Source organism: Trichosurus vulpecula, chromosome 1 (assembly GCF_011100635.1).
Source record: "Trichosurus vulpecula isolate mTriVul1 chromosome 1, mTriVul1.pri, whole genome shotgun sequence".
Lineage (NCBI taxonomy): Eukaryota > Metazoa > Chordata > Mammalia > Diprotodontia > Phalangeridae > Trichosurus > Trichosurus vulpecula.
Window position 1 is genome coordinate 54177300 of NC_050573.1, and position 24921 is coordinate 54202220.

The 24921-nt window shown below is 46.8% G+C and overlaps 1 protein-coding gene across 1 annotated transcript; it reads left to right on the forward strand.

Annotated features, from left to right (window-relative positions):
* Nucleotides 1-2145: 2145 nt before the first annotated feature.
* Nucleotides 2146-23548, forward strand: GNA15 (G protein subunit alpha 15). Its single transcript, XM_036734391.1, has 7 exons — nucleotides 2146-2513; nucleotides 11358-11542; nucleotides 12171-12325; nucleotides 13687-13815; nucleotides 16608-16737; nucleotides 21974-22127; nucleotides 22985-23548. Exons 1-7 carry the CDS (start codon nucleotides 2369-2371, stop codon nucleotides 23209-23211), a joined length of 1125 nt encoding a protein of 374 aa, XP_036590286.1. The 5' UTR covers nucleotides 2146-2368; the 3' UTR covers nucleotides 23212-23548.
* The last annotated feature ends 1373 nt before the right edge of the window (nucleotides 23549-24921 follow it).

The following is a 24921-nucleotide window of genomic DNA, read 5'->3' on the forward strand; positions in this document are numbered from 1 at the left end:
CATCCACAAGTATCTCTTCAGATATTGCATTTCCCCCTCTTCGCTGAAATTGTTGTCCTCAGAATTTTATTCCTTCCTGCGCTGACTTCCCCTGCAGAATTTTAGTCTGTGGGATCCTGTCTCCTTTCCGCTGGATATCTTCTTTCTCAAAATCTAGAGTGCATCCAGATACTGACCTTCTTTCTTCTATTTCAAACTCTAGGAGGAAGTGGCATCTCCCCTGCCAGGATTCCTAGCATTTCCCTTCCATCCATGTTGGGGGGCTAATGTAGAGCATTGTTTGGGGATGGTGAATGGAGGGGTAACCAAAACAAAGCTGGATATTTTTTCCCAAATCTGACAAGGAGTGTGTGTGTCGGGGGGGGGGGGGTGAGGGGCAGGGAGGAGATCTCTACTTTAAGTAAACTGCTTCTCTCTCTTCTGTAGTGAGGAGAACACTGGACTTGGAGTCATATGATTCCTCAGGATTGGAAGCCTTTGAGGCACAGAGCCAGTGAGGCCACTCTCAGTTAATGGGGCATCTTTGCCAGGCCTGGTACAGAGTACCCCAGGCCCAGTCTATGGCTGTGCCATACAGAACAGATTCAATGCAATATGCACTTATTAAGTACCTACTGTGTACTATATGAGGGGAACACATGAAAAAAATCATAATAACAGTATCTGCCCTTAAAGCATGTACAATTTAATAGGTGGAGTATGACACAATTTGGTAAAGTGGGAAAAATACTGAATTTGATGTCAGAAGACCTGGGTTTGAATCTTAGTTCTTTTTACTTATTAACTGTATGACCTTGGGCAAGTCACAGTCTTTGAGTCTTGGTTTGGCAAGATTAGGGTGGTGGAAGGGTTTGCCCAGATGCTCTCTAAGTTCCCTTCTAGTTCAAAACATTCTGTGATACTGAAAATCACAGATAGACCCCTTCCTTGTTGTCTGGCCTGGCTTGTGACTCAGATCTGGTCTCCTAGCTTGGAGCTCTAAGTTGGTTGTAGTTTCCAAATACTTTGGCCTCAGGTTCTTTCAGTTTTTCTCAGCTTGAGTTTCCAGATAGGAAGTTGCAAAGCCCCACAGGAGAGGGCTTGTGTGAGTCTGTGTTTGAGGGGAATCTCCCCTTGGCGGGGGGTGGGGGGTGGGGGTGAGGGTGGGGGGGGTGGTGGTCTGAACAGGGAGAAGGCAAGAAACCAGGATTTCTATGGCTCACACTAGTGACAGGGTGTGAGCTGCTTCCTGAGGTTGCCAGTTTCTTTTATGAGTTGAGGACTCACACCCTAGGATCTGGTGAGTGAATCAGGGCATCCAGACTGGGGCTGCACTTACTGATACCGCCACTGAGTATTGGCTCTGGGTCTGGAGAGTGGGATGGGGTGAGGTGGGGAAGGCGCAGGGAATTGAGATATCTGAATGTGGATGAAGTCTTCTTCCCCCTGACTGTCATGGAAGCCATAAAGTATTTATTGAAGATAAATGTCTGGGACGGGTGTAGGTCCCTCATACCAGGGCCTGGCCCCAAAGCCCTTTGCACCAGGAAGACCTCATGCCTCTTCTTTCTCCCCTCCGTCTCCAGAAAGGCAAAGATGACACCCTATTTCTCTTCCGGAAATGGTTTGTTCCTTCATTGGGCGGGAGAGTTTTTTTGTTGTTTTTTTGGGTTTTTTTTTTTTTTTGAGAGAGCACGAATGGTGGTTGGTGGTTGGGTAGTTGGGTGAGGGGGAAGGCCTGTGGCTAGGGGCCCAAGAGAAAGGAGGAGCCTTTACTGAGGGGGTGCTGAACCCTGTCTCCTCCCAGCCAGAGGGGCCAGGGAACCCCAGCCAAGGAGGGGTGCGGCACCCTGAGGCACAGGCAAGAGCTTAAGCACACCCTGGTTTTGGAATGAGGAAGGAGCTCCCCACTGGGTGACAGCCAGGGGCAGGCCTGTGGTTGAAACTTCTTCCTCTGCACGCCTGCTGCCTAAGGGACACCCGTCTCCAAGTCTGAGTTTATTCTTCCACACCGAGAAGAAGGGGGAATTGGGACAGTTGGTTCTTATCTCTCCTAGGCTTGCCTGTCAACCTGGTTGTCTGGGTCTGGAACTTGGTGCCATTCTCCTCTTCCTCTTCTCCCTACCTCCGGAGTTGAAATATAAGCTAAGGCTTATAGGAGACCCAGGCTAGAGAGGGCACAGAAGAGATCCATCCCTTTTCCCTTGGGATCCATCACTTATTCCTGGACCCAGCAGAACCAGGAGCTGTACCAAAGAGCTCTGTTGGCCCTTGGGGAGAGTTAGGAAAGGTAGGATCTTCCTGTAGGAAGTCTGCTTGCAGGAATCCAGGACACTCAACATGCTGCCTCAGTCCCTGTGACGGCTCTGAGCCTTTGTGTTCCAAGGTCATGGCCCGTTCCCTCAGCTGGCACTGCTGCCCCTGGTGCCTGACAGAGGACGAGAAGATGGCCTTAAGGATTGACCAAGAAATCAATAAGATCCTCATGGAACAGAAGAAGAGGGACCGAGGAGAGCTTAAGCTGCTATTGTTGGGTGAGTGTCTCTATCTGTCCAGTCCTCCCCAGCCTCAGGGGCATCTGACCCAAGGGGAGGATCGACCTTCAGAGGAGGGTCCAGAGGCAAGAATCCTTGACTCTCTTGGGCTCATAGAGTGTCAGAGTGAGGAGGGACCTTAATGACCGTACATTCATTTTAGAAAGGCCTAGCAAGAGGAAGGGAATGGCCCAAGGTCCTACGGAGAGAACCCCAGGCTCCCGATTGCCAGCAAATAAGGTGATGGCTATGAAACAGTGAAACTATATGTGAAAGGATCAATTGTCACCCACATGGCATTGCTGGTAAGGCCATGAGTCACTCCTGCCTTGACAATTGCCAAATTTGTGCCTCTTTCCTACTAGGTTGTCTGGCTTTCCTCTCTCTGATTCCCTTATTTCTAGGAAGTTCTTTTGTTCCTCTCAAAGACCCAGGGAGGAGAGAGAGTCTCAAGTGGTCAGTCATACAGCGCAGTGAGGGCAGAGGTAAATGAATTGAGATCTAGATGGAAACTCAGAGGTCATTTTACAGATGAGAAAACTGAGGCCAGAGAGGGTAGGAGACCTTCCTAAGGTAGGAAGGGGCAGCATGAGGATTTAAGCTCAGGTCCTCGGAGTTCAAATCCCATGAACTGGTAGACCTTGATGCCCTGAAGGGCCCTGTCATCAACTTGTCAGACCAGGCTGGTCCTGTTCCTCAGGATAACCATGTATGTGTACCTCTCCTGCTCTCTGTTTCTACCGTCCCTACCTCCACCACCAACCCCACCCCCAGGCCGGCTAGGCCTTGCACTTTGGAGGCTGCTGGGATGGGGAGGGTCTCCACTCGTGTTTATATCAGCATGGCTTTTATTCATTTCTACGAAGACTGGGGGATTTCTCCCATTGCTATTTCCTCAAAGCCATCCTTTCTTAATATCTGTTTTCTCTCTTCCTTCTCACCCTAGGCTGGAGCTGCAGGGCTAAGGGTCAAAAAGATAGGGGTGGGCCAGATATGGGGAGGGCCAGAATGGACTAGAAGATCATCCTTAAAAATACTCACTTATCTATGAGGCCAGGGGGAGATGGTGGCCCCTGTCTTTAACGCTTAACTGAATTAATTAGTAGCATCCACAACTTCACCCCTTCCTTCTCTCCCCTCCCCATACCCCACTATTTTGAGAGCTTCTGCCCGTCTTTCTGCCCAGGGGCCTGGAAAGATTCCACTTCTTTGTCTCCTGGCAGGATCTCCCTGGAGTAAGCCCAGACCAACCTCGGCCTCATTTTGCTGCCTTATTTCAAATCTTATAGTTCCCAGGCTTGGGGGCTAGAGACCTATAATCAAAGAATCACAACTGAACAATTGGCTTGTCCTCCCAGCTTTGACTTTCCATGTTTTGTGTTCTAAGGACCTCTCCAGCTTTGATGTTGTATGGCTCCAGGGATCCTTCCAAGTCTGAGGTTCTATGATCTCTAGTAATCCCTGTTAGGACTTAGGGATCCTTCCCAGAAAAGAAGCTGAGACAGGAAGGCCTCTAAACACCAAGTCTTGGGGCACTCTTTCCTGGTCATAGAGGATTAAATGTTTTTAGTCCTACTTTCTAGATGAATCTTCCTCCCTCACCATCCAAACCAGAGCTCATGTGGTCACAGAGAAAGCAGGCCCTTCCTGTCTGAGCTCCAGGTGCCTCCTCAGCTCAACAGACATTCTCTGAAGTCCCTAGTGTGTTGGGCCCTGGACTGAGTAAGGACAGAGATGGAAAAGATCGGGCCTCTGCTTTCCTGGATGGAGCTTGTAGTCTAGAAAGGAGGTGAAATAGGGCCCATGTAATAGATAGCAGGGTAGGATAAAGGCCATAAAAGAGAGGAAATCGGTGTTCTGAGGACTGAGAAGAGGGAACAGTCATTATGGGCTTGGGGGGTGGGAAGTGAGTCAGGGGAGTCTGGAGGAAGCAGCATGCATGTTGGGCCTTGTGGGGTGGGTAGGACTTTAACAGGCAGAGACGGTGTTGGTTAGTCCACATAAATAGAAGGAATGCCAAGGAAAGGGGAAAATCTAGGACAGGGGTGGGGACCTATGGCCTGGAGACCGCATGTGGCCCTCTAGGTCCTCAAGTATGAACCTTTGACTGAATCCAAACTTCACAGAACAAAGCCCCCAGTAAAAGGATAGTAAAAGACTCTAGGATGTGCTTGGGAAAGAACGTGTTGACAGATGTGAAGGGAATTGGGATTTTTATATTAATCGACATGATACGTGTCATGAATATACTAATAATCTAGATTTGTCAGAATTGCCTCTTCTGGCTTGAGGGTCAGAAGCTTGTGGACTCATGGACTTGTGGCAAACTGCTCAAGCCCTAGAAATAGTTGTTTTGTAATCCCCCTCCCTGCCCTCCCCCACTTGTGATTTATGCACATAAACTGGGCCTCTACTCCAGCATAGGGAGCATCCTTCACTCTGAAAGTCATTAACTAAACCGCTGCTTGTTTCCTGGCACTCCTGTCTCTGGCCCGCTTTGTGTGGCTTCAGGTGTTTACAGGTTAGAGACCTGTCCTGTCTGGACTGGTACAGTAAAATCCTGTTAGCACAGAGCATCAAGAACCTGAAGGGGAACAGGGGAGATAATCTGGAAAGATTGCTTAAAGTTAGTTTGTGGGAGGCCTTGAATATCAGAGCGAGGAGTTTGGATTTTCTGCTGGGGTCAGATATCCATAAGTTTTTGAACAGAGGAGAAGTATCAGAGATAGACTTTGGGGGGAAATATGAACATTGGGTTAGAGCAGGGGAAGACTGGATATGGGAGAACAATCAGGAAGCTATTATAAGAGTTCAGACGCAAAGGATGAAGGATGTGGCCTCAGAGCATGTGGCCCAGGATGTCAGAGCCAGAAAGAATCTTCAGATCATGAAATATTAGGGCTGGAAGGAGGAGATGAAATATACAGATGGTTAATAACTGAGTACTCAGTGCTGGTACTCAAACCCAGTGAAGACTTTGTGTATTTGTTCTGGGAATTAAGGAAATGGGGGTGTTTGGCCTGAAGAAGTGATGACCAAGGGGGAACATGATAGCTGGCTTCCAGGACTCAAAGGGCTGTGCCCTGGAAGAAGATCTGACTTGTTCTGTTCAGGCCCAGAAAGAAGGCAGCACTACCAACAAATCTGCAGACAGGCAGATTTTTATCCCATGTAGGCAAAAATTTCCTCCTAGTGGGAGCTATCTCAGCCACCCTGAGAGGAACTGAGTTTCCCATTGCTGGAGGTTTTCTAACACAAGTGACCACCTTCTGGGGATAGATTGAGCTAAAAGACCCTCAAAGACTCCCTTCCTATTCTGAGATTCTGTGATCTAATCCAACCTTAGAACAGAGAATGTTGGAGCAAGAAGGAGCCTGTATTCCGTCAGTGTATGACTCAGGCCCCACTGCCTCACTCTCCTGCTTCCTGCCCTCTCCTCCCAGCTCCCTCTCTGTCCTCCACCCATTTCCTCATTTGTGGCCTGCAACTTTTCCCTTCCTTGTGGTCCATCCACCCCTTCCCCTTTCACTCTCCTTCCAGTGAGGGTCCTAAGGAAAAGCCGACAGCGGTCTGGTAGTCTTTTCTGTTACCACCAGGCCAATGAACTCCCTGTCCTAACCTAAGGTTTGATTCTACCTTCCATTCCCAAATTCCAGGCATGACTCCAGGCATGTACCCTTGGAGCCTATGAAATGGGGTGAATTTGCCCAGTCTACAGTCTGCAGAAGGAAGTTGGAAGCCAATGAGATCATACCCAAGGAGGCTTTGAGGAGGAGATGTAGGGGATGAGTCACAGAGTCATAGGATGGAAGAGTCTGAAGGAACCTTAGAGCTAAGAATACTTTTTATTATAAGCATACTGTATGTGTTGCATGTATAGTATGTTTACTACGAATTACATAGAACAGTATATTTTATAAACATGAGAGTCTGCCAAGCATAGTGGATAAAGAACTGGCGTTGATCTGAGTCCTACCTTTGACACACCTCCTGGCCATGTGACCCCTGGGCAAATCCCGTAGCTTTTCAGGCTCCAGGTGAGTCTCTGAGATTATAAGATGTGGAGAAGCCAACTGCCATTTGGCAGAGAGACTTTCCTCACCAGGGAGTTCCCTATATCAATAAAATTCCAGATGTAGCTCTTATCCCTCTCCCCAAAAGAATATAAACTTTGACAGATCTAGAGTCTCATAAACACATGAGCTTCTTTCCAACGGTTGAGGCAAGAAATTGTCCACTGCTTCTTGACCTCTTTGACTTCGGTCTACGCTGGCCCTCTGCGAATCCTCCACAGGAGACTCTGCCATCAATATGCTGGGGCCATTTGTCTGACACAGTGTGCAGGATGGTGGGCTGTCAGTTGCCAGTTTTAATAAATACAATTAAATAAAATGAAGAACAACTCCTACCCCCAACCCCTCAAGGTCCTCAAAATACCTTTTCCTTTAGAAAGTAAAAGAATAGGGAATTTTTAAAAAAGAGTAGCAATTGGAGCTTTGTTCAGTCTGTGTCTTTTTCGAGCGTTGTTCTTTACATGGTCAGAATCAGTGAGTATGTTCTGCCAGCTCTGCTTTCTTTTTATCTGCATCCCTTTTGTGTTTCTTTCCTCATCTTTGTTATGTTTTAAAAAAAGATTGCAGTTTGGTCATTCCCCAATTCAATTTAGTTCTATTCAGCAAGCACTGAGCTAAGGGCTTGTGGTTGAGCTGCATCCAATACTTCGTGACCTCATTTGGGCTTTTCTTGGCAACGATACTGGACAGGTTCACCATTTCCTTCTCCAACTCATTTTATACATGAGGAAACTGAGGCAAACAGGGTGAAGTGACTTGCTCAGGGTCACACAGCTAGAAAGTTTTATCCTGAATGATCCTCTCAATCAATTAATTAATCATGGACTTTTTTCATCCATAGAATTGAAAGGTAATTTCTTCGTTGTTCTTCTAATTTCTCTGCCATGTGACCTTTTATAACTACACCACATATCCATTTAGAGCTCGTCTTCTGTGGGAGGTGTTGGTCTAGAACTTCCCCCAGACTGCCGTCCATGTTTCCCATTCATTTTTATTAAATAGTGAGTTCTTTTGTGGGAGCTAGGGTCTTTGGGTTTGTCAAACACTATGCAACTGTGTTTGTTTTCTCCTGTGTATTGTCTATCTAATATATTCTACTTATCAATCTCTCTCTTTTTTAACAAATGCCAAAATATTTTAATGATTATTGCTTTGAAGTGTGGTTTGATGTCTGATATTGATAGACCCCCTTCCCCCCACTTTTTTCATTATTGTCTTTGAGGCTCTTGACCTTTTGGTTCCTCCATATAAAGTTCATTATTATTTTTTCTAGCTCTATAACATACTCTTTTGGGAGTTTGGCACAGCACTAAATAAATCAATTTAGGTAGTGTTGTCACTTTTATTATATTGGCCTGACCTGTCGTTGTTCAGCCACATCTGCCTCTACATGACAAAGTCCATGGGGTTTTCTTGGCAAAGATACTGAAGTGATTAGCCATTTCCTTCTCTAGGGTGTCTCCATTTTACAGATGAGGAACTGAGGCAAATAGGGGTTAAGTGACTTGTCCAAGGTCCATATAGCTAGCAAGAATCTGAGTCCAGATTTGAACATAGATTTTCTTAACTCCAGGTCCAGTGCTCTATCCACTGCACCTCCTAGTTGCCCTACCCATTAGCTTGACCTACCCATCAGCAATTACTATTTCTCCAGCTATTTAGGTCTGTATTTCTGTAAAGAGTATTTTCTAGTTGAGTTCACATAGTCACTGGGTGAGTCTTACTAGAAACAGTCTCAAATATTTTCTAGCTTCCGTAATTATTCTGAATGGAATTTCTCTGTCTAGCTCTTCTTGCTGGATTTTGTTGGTTATATATAAGAATGCTGACTATTTACATGGATAGGCTTTATATCCTGTGATTTTGCTGAAGTTATTATTTCAATTAATTCTAGGGTTCTCTGAGTATACCATTGTTTCATCTTCAGAAAGTAGCAATTTTGTTTTCTCTTTATTCTTTATTATCTTTATTTATGCTTATTCCTCCCATTTATTTTTCATATTTAATTGCATTTCTAACCCCATGTCAGACAGTAATGGTAAGAATGGGCATCCTTGCCCATTATCGATCTTGTTGAAAAGGCCTCTTAACTCTTCTTCATTACATGCAACGCTTACTCTTGGACTTAGATAAATACTATTCACTGTATCAAGGGAAGGTCCATTTATTCCTATGATTTTTAGAGTTTTTCACAGAAATGAGGGTTGGATTTTGTTACATAATTATTGATACCTAGAATTTGTCAACATTTGTTAATATAATCATTTTTATTGTTTATATTATTAATATGGCTTATTATATGCATATCTTCCTTATTTTGAATAACCTTTCATTTCTGGCATAAATCTAACCTTATTATAGTGTATGATATTTTTAATGTGTTGTTGTAGTCTATTTCCTAATATTTTATTTAAAATTTTTGCATCAATGTCCACTGGGGATATTGGTCTATAGTTTTCTTTCTCTGCTTTATTTCTCTCTGACTTGGGCATCCAGATCATATTTGTATCATAGAAAGACATTAAAAGGTATCTTCTTATAATTGTAAACAGTTTATGTTGCATTAAAATTAATTTTCTTTGAATGTTTGATAGAATTCATTTGTGAATCCATTGGGTACTGGAGTTGTTTTTTTTTCTTTTGAAAGCCCATTTATATCTTATTCAATTTCTTTTTTGGATATTGGGTTATGTAAGCTAATATTCCTGGTTTTTTTTAAATCCAAGTGTCTTATATTTTTTGTAAGTATTTATCTATTGCCCCAAAGTTATCAGTTTTCTTAGCATATAATTGGACAAATTAGTCTGTGATAATTTCCTTGATTTCCTCTTTATTTGTTTCAAGTTCTCCTTTTTCATTTTTGATATAAACAATTTGGTTTTCCTCTCTTTTTTAAAAAAATCAAGTTAGTTAACTGTTGATCTCTTTTATAAAAATTTAAAAACCAGCTCCAAAATAAGTTTTGTTTATTAATTAATGATCTTTTTGTTTTCATTTTATTAATCTCTTCTTTAATTTTCAGAATTTCTACTTTGTTATTTAGTTGGAGTTTTTGATTTGTTGTTATTCAAATTTTAAAAAATCATTAATTTGTTGTTTCTCTCTTTTATTGATTAAAGCATTTAGACATATAACATTTCCCCTGAGAAGTGCTTCAGCTGCAGCCCATAAGTTTCTTATGTCTTAAGTTTCTCCTTACTGTCATTTTTTAAATGAAATTTTCTGTTGTTTGTTCTTTGACAAAGATATAATTTATTCTTTGACCCATCAGTTCTTTAGAATTATGTTATTTAGTTTCCAAGTACTTTTAAAATTCTTTCTTTAATGGACATTTATTTAATATTCAGTTTCTCATATATATATATATATATATATATATGTATACACACACACACACACACATATATATATATATACATATATATATATACACACATATATATGGAAAAGTGAGGTCCAGAATGGGGAAGGGTCTTGTCTAAAGTACAAAATTGGGAGAACCTTGGCTAGACAACAGTTCATCTGAAGGTGATCTAGGGGGTTCAATGCTATAGCTCAATGAATTAGCAAATGTGATATCTAGTCTGGAAAGGTAGGTTGAGACCAGGTTATAAAAGGGATTTAAATGCTAAACCAATGAGTTTATATTTGATTGGATTAGTGGAGTTTATGGAATGAGAGAACGACATGGTTAGACATGGGCAGGTTAATGGAAGATCAGTTGGAGAGGTGAGAGAGTCAGGGAGACTGATGAGGCTATTGCCGTAGTCTCAGTTAGAGGTGATGAGGGACTGGTGACTTTGTGAGAAGGGGACGGATGGTAGGAAAGGCAAGACTTAGCGACTGAGTGGATATGGGCTTGGGGTAGGGGGTGGGTGAGGGGGGTAGTGGAGGAGAGTGAGGATATGGCAACCAAGAAAACCAGTTCCATCTGGGGCCGCATCAGGGAGGCAGCAATCACTCCACTCCCTGCCCTAGTCAGTTTACATCTCAATTACTGGATTCGGTTCTGAGTGCCATAGTTTAAGAAGGATAATCTGGATAATCTCACCTGGGAAGGATAATTCCCAGGTGAGAAACCAGGATGGTGAAGAACCTTGAATTTATGCCATGAGAAGATGAGTTAAAGGAGATGAGGGTGCTCATCCTGGAGAAGGAAGACTCAACAGGGACATGATAACTGCCTTCAAATATATAAAGGGCTGTGATATTCTGGATAAGAGATTAGAGGGGTTCTGCTTGACCCTAGAGGCCAGAACTAGGCCAGATGGGCAGAAGTTTCAAACAGGCCAATTGGAGACTGACCATAGGAAAGACTTCTTATTAATCCAAGAAAGACTCCATTCCCTGGAGGGCTGTGAACACAGCTTGGATGACCCCTTGATGGCTATGTTGTAAAAGGGATGCTTTTTCAGATCTGCGGGCTGGTCACTGAAGTCTCTTGCCACTTTGAGACTGACACAGGCAGTGGTGGAGTCAGGGCTGGGACCCAAGTGGGAGTCTCATAATTTCCCAGTCCTGATCCCTGTCCTCTGCAATAGACCTATCTATGTAAGTCTTTATTGTCAGTGTCTGCCCAAGAGTTTCTTGGGAAGTAGGTTGACGTCTCTAATCTTTAGATAAACTGTCAGGATTGGGAACCCCTTCCCCACCCACCCCCAGAGAGGAGAGGCTGGTGAAGTTCCAGGAGCCCCTGTGTGGGGCCTGGGATGGAGGGCGAGGGGAGAACTGGGGGGGTATTTCTGACTCTAATCTGGCCTCTCACCCACAGGTACCGGGGAGAGTGGAAAAAGCACCTTCATCAAACAGATGCGGATTATCCATGGGGCAGGCTACTCTGAAGAGGACCGCAAGGGCTTCACATCCCTGGTCTATCAGAATATCTTCACCTCCATGCAGGCCATGATTGAGGCCATGGACACCCTTCACATCCCCTATAGCTGCCCCGAGAGCAGGGTGAGCCCGGCAAGGAGGAACCAAGGGCGGTCTGGGGTCAATGGGAAAGGGTTGGTATACTCTGTGGCTGCTCTAGCCCATGGTCATCTCTCTTTCCTCACATCCATGCCCCTCCCCCCACTCTCACAGGTTGAAGGCTAGAGGGAGCCTTAGAGGACCCTTTGTTGGACTGGTGGGAAAACAGGCACAGAGTAAGGAGAGATATTTGCCCAAGGTTACCCACCTCAGGACTATCTCCTGAAGCATGTGTGGGAGACATCTTGGTGCAGTGAGTTTGGAAGTTAGAGGCTCTGGGTTTTAATCTTACTTTCACCCCTTAATACTTAAGTGACTTTAGGCAAGGCATTCAACCTCCCTAAGCCTCAGTTTTCTCATTGGTAAAATGGGAAAGTTGGGCTAAATCCCCAAGGTTCCCCATAGTATAAATCCATATTCCTGTAGTTCTCAGATATGATTATGGAAAGATGAAGATGACATATGAGGGTGTGCTACGGGTGACCTGGAGGCAAACTATAAAAGAAATTATTTTGGGAACCCAAGAACTGACATCTCTCCTCTCTTAGAGGCTCCTTCTGGCCTGACTTGGTGACCCCATGGCCTCTGACTTCTTGACCCCTTTACCTCCCAGCATCACGCTGACCTGATTATGAACACAGATGCCTACAAAGTGACGACCTTCGAGAAACCCCATGCCCACGCCATTAAGTGTCTATGGAAAGATGCTGGCATCAGGATGTGCTATGATCGCCGTCGGGAGTTCCATCTGCTGGACTCTGCTGTGTAGTGAGTGCAGGGTAGACCCAGGGTCTGGTGGGTATGATTGTTTGTGTGTGTTGGGGGGTGGGGGCGGGGTGGTCTGCCTGGAAAAAATTCAGCTTCTGGGTCATTGAGTTACCAGCCTTTCCCCCAGCCTCTGGGGTGAAGACTGAGCTCTGGAAGTCTCTGGGCCACATCCCTGGGAGGGATGTTGGAGGGAACCCCCACAGACTCAGCTCAGGGGCCAGGGGGACCCCTGGTGGGGATCAGTAATCCAGAAATCCAGAGGTATCCCATAGTCATCTCTACACATATGTGTGTGTGTGTATGTCCTCAAACACAGCCACACAACTCTGGGCACTGGGGGGCAATGTATCACAAAAATTAACAAATACATGCCCCCGGGATACTTATGTCTGGATCTAAAAGTATTAGGTGCATGCGCATGCATGTGGGGAGGATGAGGGGTAGGGGTCTATGTGTTAGAAGGTGTGTGCCTGTGGGCATGAAAGAAAGGGTACACCTGTGGGCACCGTGTGTGTCTGAAGAGACAGAGAATATATCTATTAGTAGGAAACGTGTGTTTGTGATGTGTGTGTGTGTTTGAATATATTGTCCCACCACTTTGTGGGAGTCTGTCTGTATGGGGCTTCATGTGTGATGTGTGTATCTGGATACATGTACTGTGTGTCTCAGCTGAGTGTGGTATATGTTTCTCTATGCATGGCTGGGGGTGGGGGGCGTGTCTGGGCACAAAGATAGAGTATGTGAGACTTTTGGCAGAGCGTGGACGCTCCAGCACTGCTCTGTTGGATGTCTCTGTGGGTTCATGTATCCCCATAAGCTCCCCAGCCTCATTTCCTCTCCTTTCTGGAGAAGGGCACATACCCACTACACCTGCTACACCTGACACCAACACCTCTCAGCATCCACCAGGGGCAAGCTCTTAGTGAACACTTAGCCCACACACCCTGGAAAATAAATAGCCAAGCCCTTTATGCCTACCATTGTTTTACAAGTGATTCTGACCACACTCACACAACCGCCACCCTAGGTCAATAAACTGCAATGGAGCATCTGTGTAGAGACAGCCCTGAGCCAGACACTGTGGGGTGGGGGCAGGCAGGAGAAAGAGGCAGTGATTGTCTGACCCCTCAACCCTGTGGAGTGCAGACAGTGGGGCCAGTGAGGACCCAGAGAAGGAAAGGAACACTGTAGTCCTAGAAAGCTCCCTGGTGGAGGTGGGGTAGGGGATGCCATTTTGTGGTGGGCATACAGAAAGGCTGGCTTCTGATTTGTTGGGGGGTGGGACTGAAGAAGCATTGCCCCAGGACCCAGGGGATTAAGAGGGTCAGAGCCAGGGCTCAGGGCCAGGTCTGGTTTTGTAGTTACCTGTCCAACTTGGAGCGTATCACAGAAGAAAGCTACATCCCCACAGCCCAGGACGTTCTGAGGAGCCGGATGCCCACGACAGGCATTAACGAATACTGCTTCTCTGTTCAGAAGACCAACCTGAGGTGAGCTCCCCAGAGCTGTCCCTCCCCCACCCTGACTCATTGGATCAGGCTCTGGACCTCCTGGTCCCTTGCCCCCCCCCCCCCATCAACCCTGGCTTCTCCAGGATCCCCTGCCCAATTCGTGGAGAACTGGGCAGCCAGCAGGCTCATGTGTCCTGTGTGACTCTGGGCAAGATGGGCCTAATTCTCTCCACTTGTAAAATGGTTGGGGGTGGGGGTGGGGGTGGGGGTGGTTGTACTAGCATGGCTCACCTTGGCTATGGGACCATCTCTTACCTGCCCTTGTCCTTCCAGTACCTAGGGCTCTCTCCCTCCTCTGTTTCTGGGTGTTTACTTATTTCCTAAGCACCTACTATGTGCCAGTCAACATTTTCTAAGAACCTATGTGCCAGTCAACATTTACTAAACAACTACTATGTGCTGGGCACCCTTTGCAAAGCACCTATTATGTGGCAGTCAAAATTTACAAAGTACCGACTATGTGCCAGCCAACATTTACAAAGCACCTACTATGTGTCAGCCAACATTTACAAAGCACCTATTATGTGCCAGTCAACATTTACTAAGCACCTATGTGGCAGCCAACATTTACAAAACACCTATTATGTGCCAGCCAACATTTACTAAGCAACTACCATGTGCCGGGCACCATTTACATTATTTGCTAGCCAACATTTACAAAGTACCTACTATGTGCCAGTCAACATTTACAAAGCACCTACTATATGCCAGCTAACACTTACAAAGCGCAATACTATCCTCTGTGGATACAAAGAAAGGCACAAGATAGTCCTTGCTCTCAAGGAGCTCACAGTCTAACAGGAGAGACTTTATGTAAACAAGTGTGCACAAACAAGATATATCCACGAGAAATTGGAGGTAATCAACAGAGCAAAGGCATCGGCATTCAGAGAAACTGGGAAAAGCTTCTGACAGAAGGTGGGATTTCAGCTGGGATGAGAAGGGAATCCTGGAGCTGGCCTCCAGCAGCCTTCAAAGCTATGATCTGGTGAGGGCAAGGGATGCTCCCTGTTTGATTTCGTATCCCCAGCACCAAGAGCAGTGCCTGCCCTGAACACAGTGAGCGTGTACTGAATAGTCATTGAATTAAATGCTTTCTTCCTAAGCTGACATTCTGGGTTCTAAGGTCCTTCCCACTCCTGATATTCCATGTTCTAAGGGCCCTCCTAGCTCTGGCATTCCACGTTCTAGGGCCTTCCTAGGTCTCACATTCTGTAAGGTCCTTCCTAGTCAACATTTTATGGTCTCTTCTAGTTCTAGCAACTAATTCTATAGCATACTTTTCCATATTCACTAGGGAATTTACTCTATAGGGAGAGAGTTGGAGACCTGGGAAGCTGTGGTAGGTGGGTGCCAGCATCCTACTTTCTTCCCTCCCTGGGCTCTGAAGTTTTCTGGAACTGTACCTACTAGGGAAGGCCCCTGGGAAATAACCTGGCCATGGGGGTTGGGGGGAAATGACGTAGACCCCACTATCAGTGACCCACATTTCTGAGAACAGAGAACAGGAAGGAGACCTGTACAATCAGCTCTGTTGTGGCGGTGAGCAGGGTGGGGGCAGGGCGGAGGCCCTGCCAGGAACCTGGCCAGATCTTTTCCAAACAGGAGGTGGCTCCTGCACTTGAAGCTAAGGTTGGGGCCAGCCTGGGGGGCTGGCTAGGGGATGGACAACTCAAGGCTTTACACTTTCCTCTCCCCTGAGCTCAAAAAAGCAGCCCCTGTATCCTTCTTCCCAGGGGCTAGCCCCGAAAAATGACCGCTTTTTTTCTCCAGCCATGTGCCCTTTCCTTCTGCATGCTAAAATCTGAAGGACCCTTAGAGATAATAATAGTAATGAATAACAGCTCACATTGGCATAAGCACATTAAAGTTTGTAACCTTTGTATTATCTCATTCTATCTTTATAACCCCCATTTTAGAGATGAGGAAACTGAGACAGACAGAGGTCAACTTGCCCAGGGTCACACAGCCAGTAACTATCTGTGGCTGGATTTGAACTCAGGTCTTCCTGACTCTTCCCCTAGTGTTTATATTCTGAGCCACGTAGCTGCAAATGAGCCAATCCCTTCATTTTATCGTTGGTGAAACTGAGGCTCAGAAAGACGAAAGGCAACTTATTCTAGGCCACTTGGCCAGTGATCAGCAGAACCAGGCTCAGAACACAGGGCTCTTGACTCCTGGTCCACCTTAGCTCTAAAAAAAGCTAGATGGACCTTGGAACACAGGGTGTCAGGGCTGGGAGGGCCCTTAGAACACAGGGTATCAGAGCTGGGAGGGCCCTTAGAACACAAGATGTCAGAGCTGGGAGGGTCATTAGAACCCAGGATGTCAGAGCTGGGAGGGCCCTTAGAACACAGTGTCAGAGCTGGGAAGGCCCTTAGAATCTAGGATGTCAGAGCTTGGGGGTCTCTTACAACAGAGAATGTCAGGGCTAGGAGGGTCCTTAGAAAGTTTTTAAATTAACCCTTTCATTTTATACTTGAGGAAACTGAGTCCCAGAGAGGTGTATTTACTTGTCCAAAGTCACCTATCAGTTTAGTGGCAAATCTGGTCCTGTGTCCACTACTTCTCAATCTCATTCCTTCTTGTCTTTCTCTAAGACTTCTGGGTATGCACGGTTGGGGGGGGGGGTTTCCTGAGGAGCCTTGGCATTTAATTCCAGATCTGTGTGTAAAAGGTCAGGCTTGTGTCCTACAAGTCTCCCCCAGAGCCCCCACTCCCCACCCCTTACCTTAGCCCAGGCACGTATTGGGTCTTTCTGGTTGGCGCAGGATCGTGGATGTGGGAGGCCAGAAGTCTGAACGGAAGAAGTGGATTCACTGTTTTGAAAATGTTATCGCTCTCATCTATCTGGCCTCACTGAGCGAATACGACCAGTGTCTGGAGGAGAACAACCAAGAGGTCAGTCTATCAACTAGCCTTTACTATCGTTCAGTCATTTTCTGTCGTGTCTGAACCCTGACCCATTTTGGGGTTTTCTTGGCAGAAAAATGGGAGTGGTTTGCCGTTTCCTTCTCCAGTTCACTTTACAGATGAGGACGTGACTTGCCCAGGGCCAGCACCCTATCCATGGAGCCACCCAGTTGCTCCCATAAAGAGCCTACTATGTGTCAGGCACTGTGTTAAAGGCTGGCAATACAAAGAAAGACAAAAGACAGTCCCTGCCCTCAAGGAGCTTACAGTTGAATGGGGAGGACAACATGTAAACAACTGAATATAAAACAAGATGGAGGGGGGTTGTCCCAGAGGGAAGGCTCTAAGCTTAAGGAGACTGAGGAAAGGTTTCTTGGGACTTGAGCTAAGGCCTGAAGCAAGTAAGGGAAGTCAAGAAGCAGAGATGAGGAGGGAGAGAGTCTTAGACATCGAGGAGGGACAGCCAGAGAAAGCCCTCAGGTATTGGGAGACGGAGTGATGGGGGAACGATGAGGTGGCTGGAGTCACTGAAGCCCAGAGCATGTGAAGGGTGGGAGAGGGTCAGGTTATAAAGGACGTTAGAAGCCCAACAGAGGATTTTAAGTGGGATCCTGAAGGTCATAGGGAGCCACTGGAGTTGATTGAGTAGGGGTGTGAACTGTGGGTTAGGAAGCCCAACGGGCAGCCACGTGGAACATGGACTGGAACAGGGAGAGCCTGGAGGCAGGGAAACCAAGTAGGTGTGAGGTGAAGAGGGTCATATCCTAGGAGAAAATGAAGGGGAGGAGAGGGTGGTGGTGCCTGGGACCATTCTCTGTCCCCCAGGCAGGGGTCTGCCTGGATACTCATTCCCACCCATGAGACATTCACTTAGAGAGACACACAGTCCTAGGTAGGTCCTTGGTACTTGTCATAGGCCATACGCACTGAAATGCCCCCGCTCCCAGAAGGTGATCTGTCACCCAGAGAGACACCGTCAGTCTTGCTTCCATCCAGATTCACAGCCTACTTGGATACGGTTCCACGTGTTGTCAGGCACACACGATCAGTCAGACTCATAAGCATGAACACTGGTATCTTGCGTAGAGAGCCAGATGCAGTCACTTGAAGACAATCATTCGCTGTCACACAAACACTCCCCAGAACCCCGGAATCTCAAAGTTGGAAGGGACCTCGGGTTTCATCTAGTCTAGACCAGACCTTGACAAAACTCCTCCTCTGCAACACCCTCTGACAAGTGGTCATCCAGTCTTTTTTTTTTTTTTTCCAAGGCAATCAGGGTTAACTGACTTGCCTGGGGTCACACAGCTAGTAAGTGTCAAATGTCTGAGGCTGAATTTGAACTCAGATACTCCTGACTTCAGGGCCAGTGCTCTGTCCACTGCATTACCTAGCTACCCCCATCCAGTCTTTTCCTGAAGTTAGAAAAGCTGGGTATGGACCTGTGATTTTATAGGAAACTTTGCTGCTCCCCCAACCCCCCCCCCCCACACACACAGACACCTCTTAGGCCGGAACAAATGAGATTGAAAGTCAAGAGAATCCAGGACTGGACCTGCCCTTGGCTATATTTATGACCTTGGACAGGTCATTTCCCTCTTCGGAACTCAGTTTCCTCATGTGTAAAATGAAAGTGTTGGATGGGAAGGTTTCTGAGGTCTTCTGTTTTAACATGTTATGTTCTAAGGTCTTGCTGGTAGTAGTTTCCCAGCGTGGAAATGTCCTCTCCTAACGTTGATCCATCATCTGTTTGTGTCTTAGAGACACAAACTGAGGAGCTGAGAAGTGAATGGCTTACCTCTGGTGGGGAAGGTGCGTCAGAGTCAGAACTCAAACCCAGGGCTTGCTGGCTCGAAGGCTAGGCCTCCATTCACTCTGCCATGCGGCCTCTCATATTTACCTAACGTGACATAATTGTAGTTCACATTTATCTAGCACTCTGAGGTTGTCAACAAATTCTACATGCCTTATCTCGTTTGAGCCTCACAATGAGACGGTGAAGTGCCCGAAAGAATTTCCTTCATTTGACAAATGAGGAAAATGAAGGCCAGAAAAGTGATTTGATTTGTGATCGATGGAAGTAGGATTGGAACCCAGTATACCACCGTGCTACTGCAGTGGTCTCCAAAGCAGGGGCTGTGGAATAACCTTAGGGAGGCCATAACTTGACCCCCGGGGTATATCCCTTAGATCAGCTAATGGGAGGGTAGGGAGACTAGCTTCATCCCATCCTCTCCCTCTTTCCATAGCCAGTTGTGGGCTTCTGTTCAGCTACAACATCCCCTTAACCACCTTCCCCTCCCTGACCTCTCCTGCCCCTGGTCTTCTGGGGATGTACAGGACAAAGGCCCCTAGGGCAGTTGTAAACTATTCTGCCCCAAAGCAAATGGGCAACAAAATCCCTGGGAGGCAGGCCCCCTGCTCCTCTCCTGGCCTGTGTCTCCATGCCCTGCCTCCCTATCACCTTGCAGCCAGAGCAGGAGCCCCCTCAGTGGGTAACTCCCCCTTATTTCCTTTCTTTCTTCCTTCCTTCCTTCTTTTCTTTCTTTCTTTCTTTCTTTTTCTTTCTTTCTTTTTTTTGTATTTTTTTGGAGGAGGGAAGGGTGGGGCAATTGAGGTTAAGTGACTTGCCCAAGGTCACACAGCTAGTAATTGTGTCAAGTGTCTGAGGCTGTATTTGAACTCAGATTCTCCTGACTCCAGGGCCCATGCTCCACTTACTGTGCTACCTAGCTGCCCCTTCTTTCTTTCTTTCTTTCTTTCTTCTTTCTTCTTTCTTTCTTTCTTTCTTTCTTTCTTTCTTTCTTCTTCTTTTTTTTCTTCCTTCCTTCCTTTCTTTCTTTCCTTCCTCCTTCCTTCCTTCCTTTCTTTCTTTCCTTCTTTCTTTCCCTCCTCCTTCGTTCCTTCATTCCTTCCTTCCTTCCATTTCTTTCTTTCTTTCTTCCTTTCTTTCTTTCTTTCCTTCCTTCCTTCCTTCTCTTTCTCTCTGTCTTTGTCTCTCAATGTGAAAGCACAGGATGAGTAGGCCTAGATGAATTGTGATTATATTATCTTTCTATCAACTCTCCCCCCTTCAAAACCTACCTATTTTTTGTTGAAGTCACCACCATTCTTCCAGTCTCCCAGGCTGGCAACCTCAGAGTCATCTTTGCATTCTTCCATTGCTTTACACTGCATGTCTAACCAGCTGACAGATTTTGCCCTTTCTGTCTCTCAGTATCTCTCTCCTCTCTCCCCTTCTTTCTCTACTCACACAGCCACTACCTTAGGCCAGGCCTCATCGCCTTCTGCCTGGACCTTACCGTGGCTTCCTGACTGCTCCCTACCTCCCCTCTCCAATTCAGACTCCGTGCAGCTGCCAAAGTGTAGGTAGGTCTGGCCAGGTCATCCATCCCTCTTCTCTAGCGGCCTCCTGCTGACTTTACTATCAAACATGATTTTATCTCATTTCATTGTCTGAGATGTTTATTTTTGGGTAAATTTTATAATGTGCATAATTATTAGTACAGCAGCACATGCATGTAATTTATAAATAGGTGAATATACACATAGTAGGGTGCATGCCCCCAACTTTTTCTCTCTTAGGGATATGCAATCAAAGAATCCTATAGTTTATACATCTGCACTGAAGTATCCCTCCATAGCATAGAGGGGACCCTGGGCTCTAGATGGCTATGCCAGCAGGGCACCAGGTCTCCAAGTCTTATTAATCTGGAAAGGCTTTGAGTATGAGCCCAGGGACAGGCTTACTGTCACCAAGTTCAGAGAAGCTTATGTCTGAATCCAGGTTGGCTGATAGGTAAGAAATAGCCTCGGCCTCTGGCAACTCTTCAAGATCACATCCAAAGTCTTACGGGGTCTACATAGAATCTGTGCTGGTGACCAGTGGGACTGGAGAGCCTGAAAGTATAGATGAATAATCCCAAGCACAGATACAATCAGACACACACAATGCACAAAAGTAGTTGCCCCCATATCCTAAGACACACCAGTACTTACTTGTACAGGGACAGACCCCCTTATCACGCAGTCACTCACAACTATTGTCCTCTCCTTTGGTCAGAATGTCAATTCCTTGAAGGCAGGGGCCATTTTTCATTTTGCCTTGCACATAGTAGGAGCTTGATAAAAGCTTGACCTTGTCAGACCAATCAGATGCAATCAATATTGATCAAAGAAAAGGAAAGGCATTGGCAAATTGGAGAATCATAGGGTAATAGGTGTAGATAGAGCTGGAAGGGACTTCAAATCCTACACATGAGGAAACTGAGGACCATGGAGGTGAAGTGACTTGCCCAAGGTCTCTCTGACAGCAATCACCAGAAATAAGATTTAACACGGGTTCTCAACTCCGTGGCCAGATGCCTCCAAAGGAAGGTGACCAGGATGGGGAAGGGAATAGAGACCATTTCATTCCTGGTGATTGTAATCTGAAAGAAATGAAGCTATTTATTTGTCTGGAGGTGTGGGGGAGATTGAACACCATCTTCAAATATTTGAAGGATTGTCATGGGGAAGAAGGATTGCCGTCAATTGGCCAGTCTATAAGCATTTATTAAGCATCTGCTATGACCTAGATGCTTCGCTAGGTTCTGGGGATACCAAAGACAAAGATGGAAGTCCCTCCCCTCAGAGATCTAGCGTTCTATTGAGAGAAGCAACAGGGACACACATAAGTTTGTTTGTTGCTGTGTCACGTTCAACTCTATGAGACCCTATTTGGGGTCTTCTTGGCAGAGACACTGGAATGGTTTGCCATTCCCTTCTCCAGATCATTTTACAGATGAGGAACCTGAAGCAAACAAGGTGAAGTGACTTGCCCAGGGTCACACAGCTAGTAAGCGTCTGAGGCCAGATTTGAGCTCATGAAAATGAGTCTTCCTGATTCCAAAGCTGGTGTTCTATCCACTGTGCCACCTAGCTGCCTATATACAATTTTATGCAAAATATAAATAAAGGGTAATGTTTTTTGGAGGAAGGAGGGACTAAAAGCTCGGAGGATTAGTCACTTCCTTGTTATTGGCAATCTTTGAGTGAAGGTGGATGGCCATAGAGGGACCCTAGATGTTGAGTTAGAAGGGAACTTAGAAGACATACAGTCCAACCTTTTCATTTTTACAACATTCCATAAGCAGCAAATGACAGAGGCTGGTTGGATTAGAAGGCCTTCTGAGTTCTTATTGTATCGAATGACCATTCCCCCGTGATGCCTTCCCCTCCCCAGAACCGGATGAAAGAGAGCCTGGCTCTGTTCGGCACCATTCTGGAGCTGCCCTGGTTTAAGAACACCTCTGTCATCCTCTTCCTTAACAAGACAGACATCCTGGAGGAGAAGATCCCCACCTCCCACCTGGTCACCTATTTCCCCAGCTTCCCTGGTGAGTGATTCCTGACCTTGGCCCCGAGGGATCGTGGATTTCTCTCCAGGCTGCCCTATTTGTCATTCTGCATGCGGAGGGATGTGGGGAGATCCTGGCCATAAGTCATTCTCATCCTCGATTGGGGGGTGGCCCCGCTTTATCTGCGCTCGATCCATGTTCGTTTCATGCAGTCTGAGGGTGGGAAGGGACAACCAAGGGCTAACCAGGTCTACCTCCTTTAGTTTACAGACGGATGGGGCGTGTGAGGTCTAGAGAAGGGGAAACAGCTTCCCTGAGGTATCACCAGTGGCTAGGAGCTAAATCCCTAGAGCCCTGGTCTTTTGCCCACCTACTAGGGTACCCGGACCCCTCTTCCTTCCTCCTCCCTCCCAGGACAGACCCTCTATAAACGTGCAACAGACTGTCTGTCTCTCTTCCCTCTGGGCCTCGTCTTCCTAAACTAGGAGGAATGGATTCAATCCCTTAATTGCTTTTCAGCTCTAAAATCCTAGCATGGCCCTCACTTACATGAACCGATGCATAGTGAAGAGAACAGAACCAGGAGAGCGTCGTACAGTTACTCCCTGCTGACCCCCCACCCAGGGAAAGGGTTGTGAAGGCAGCTCCCCACCCCCACTGCAGAGCACACATCCTGTCCTCCTCCCAGCTAGGCTCTCTGGTTCCCGATTTGAGGAAACTAGACCCCAGACAGGAAGGGGGACTAACTGGCCAGACTCCAGCCTCAGCTGGGGAGCAGGGGGGGTTGGTCCCACTTCCTCTTTTGCTCTTGTGGCAGCTCGTGGAGACCCCGAGACACTCCTCCGGCCACCATGTTTGGGCATGTCTTTTACTGTTCCTTTCCTCCCCCTCATCAGGCCCCAAGCAGGATGCCGAAGCAGCTAAGCAGTTCATCTTAGATATGTACACCGGAATATACACTGGCTCCGGGGATGCCAAAGGCTCGACGAGGAAGAACTCCCGCTCAAGGCGTCTTTTTAGCCACTACACCTGTGCCACGGACACCCACAACATCCGGAAGGTCTTCAAGGATGTCCGGGACTCAGTGCTTGCCCGCTACCTGGACGAGATCAACCTGCTCTGACTCCTTCCCCACGGGAAGCCAGAGAGGAGGCCAGGCTCCCGCATACAGCACTTTGGAGGGCCCCTAAGGGTGGGGAAAGCCTCCTTTTCTCTCCCTGGCTGCTCTTGGCCCTCCTGATGGCCCCTGGCCTTGTGTTCTCTGAAACTGGTCCTAAGCCAACTGGTACTTGCCACCGTGGAGTTCCTAGAAGGGAATGTGGGGGGCTGGGTTTAAATTTAGACCTTAGAACATCAAGGCAGGCAAAGAGAAGATGCATATGAGATGCATGAAGATGCACGTAGAGTTGAAAAGATTCTTAGAAAATATCAGGACTAGACTGGAACACAGAATGTCAGAACTGGGAGGGCCCTTAGAACACAGAATGTAAGGGCAGGGAGGGCCCTTAGAACACAGAATGTCAGAGCTGGGAGGACCCTTAGAACACAGAAAGTCAGAGCTGGGAGGGCCTTTAGAACACAGAATGTCAGAGCTGGGAGGGCCCTTAGAACACAAAATATCAGAGCTGGGAGGGCCCTTAGAACACAGGATATCAGAGCCAGGAGGGCCTTTAGAACACAGAATGTCAGAGCTGGGAGGGTCCTTAGAACACAGAATGTCAGAAATGGGAGGGTCCTTAGAACACACAATGTCAGAGCTGGGAGGGTCCTTAGAACACAGAATATCAGAGCTGGGAGGGCCCTTAGAACACAAAATGTCAGAGCTGGGAGGACCCTTAGAACATAGAATGTCAGAGCTGGGAGATCCCTTAGAACCCAGAATGTCAGAGCTAGGAGGGCCCTTAGAACATAGAACGTCAGAGCTGGGAGGGCCTTTAGAACAGAGAATGTCAGAGCCAGGAGGGCTCTTAGAGCATAGTTGGAAATTCCTCATTTTGCAGATGGGAAAATTGAGTCCAAAGGAAGGGATTCAGCCATCATCCCTCCTGAGTCAGTGTCTATAGTCTTCCAGTAACCTTGGGTCCTGAAGGAGGGTGGTCCAGCCCTGAAGTGGCCTTTGCAGACCTAGGTAGCCCTGGGTACCGTAAGGCACTTTCCCAGATGGAGGCGGTACACCCCATTGTGGAACAGCTAGACTGGAGACTGCTAGTGGGTAACTCTGGGTATTTGTCCTCATTCCTAAAGTTGGATGACAACTCCTTCTTAAGCCTCCCATTCCCTCTACCCCATTCTCCTCTATTTATTTCCTGATCTCCTGTGAGTCTCATGGGGCGAAGGCATTAAAGACATGTATAAGTATTCAAGTGGAGAAAGAACTTGGGGCTCTTTTATCCGCTGGGGTCCCTGCTTTATGGGTGCCAGGTTATATTGACATGGAAGTCTCATGAAGAAGAGGGTGGGATCCAGGCTGCCAGTGTCCTATTGGCCTTCTTCTGGGTCATCTTCTCCGCTATCTCCTGAGTTCTAAAGGAGGGCCATATCAAGGGGCCTCCCCAGCTCCCCATTCTCTAGCTGGAGATGGGCGTGGGGGTAAGGGTTGGGATTCAGCAGCCTGAAACCCGCAGCTCAGGCCAGGCAGAGGCCATGGCTAGAGAATGATAGGCACTTAGAGACCAGGTAATACAACTTTTTGTTACTGTTTTTAACTTTTATTGAGGCATTTTTTCCTTCCGTACCAGTCATGTCCAGACCTCCCCCTCCCTATTTTTCCCATTTATTTCATAAAAGAGGAAACTAAGGAGAAGCGACTTGCCCAAGGTCACACATTGAGTTA

Excerpts from the sequence above, each read along its gene's own strand:
- GNA15 (XM_036734391.1), top strand. The coding sequence starts at position 2,369 with ATGGCCCGTTCCCTCAGCTGGCACTGCTGCCCCTGGTGCCTGACAGAG. Across the intron at positions 2,514-11,357 it reads GCTTAAGCTGCTATTGTTGG|GTACCGGGGAGAGTGGAAAA; the intron begins GTGAGTGTCTCT and ends TCTCACCCACAG. Across the intron at positions 13,816-16,607 it reads GTTCAGAAGACCAACCTGAG|GATCGTGGATGTGGGAGGCC; the intron begins GTGAGCTCCCCA and ends TGGTTGGCGCAG.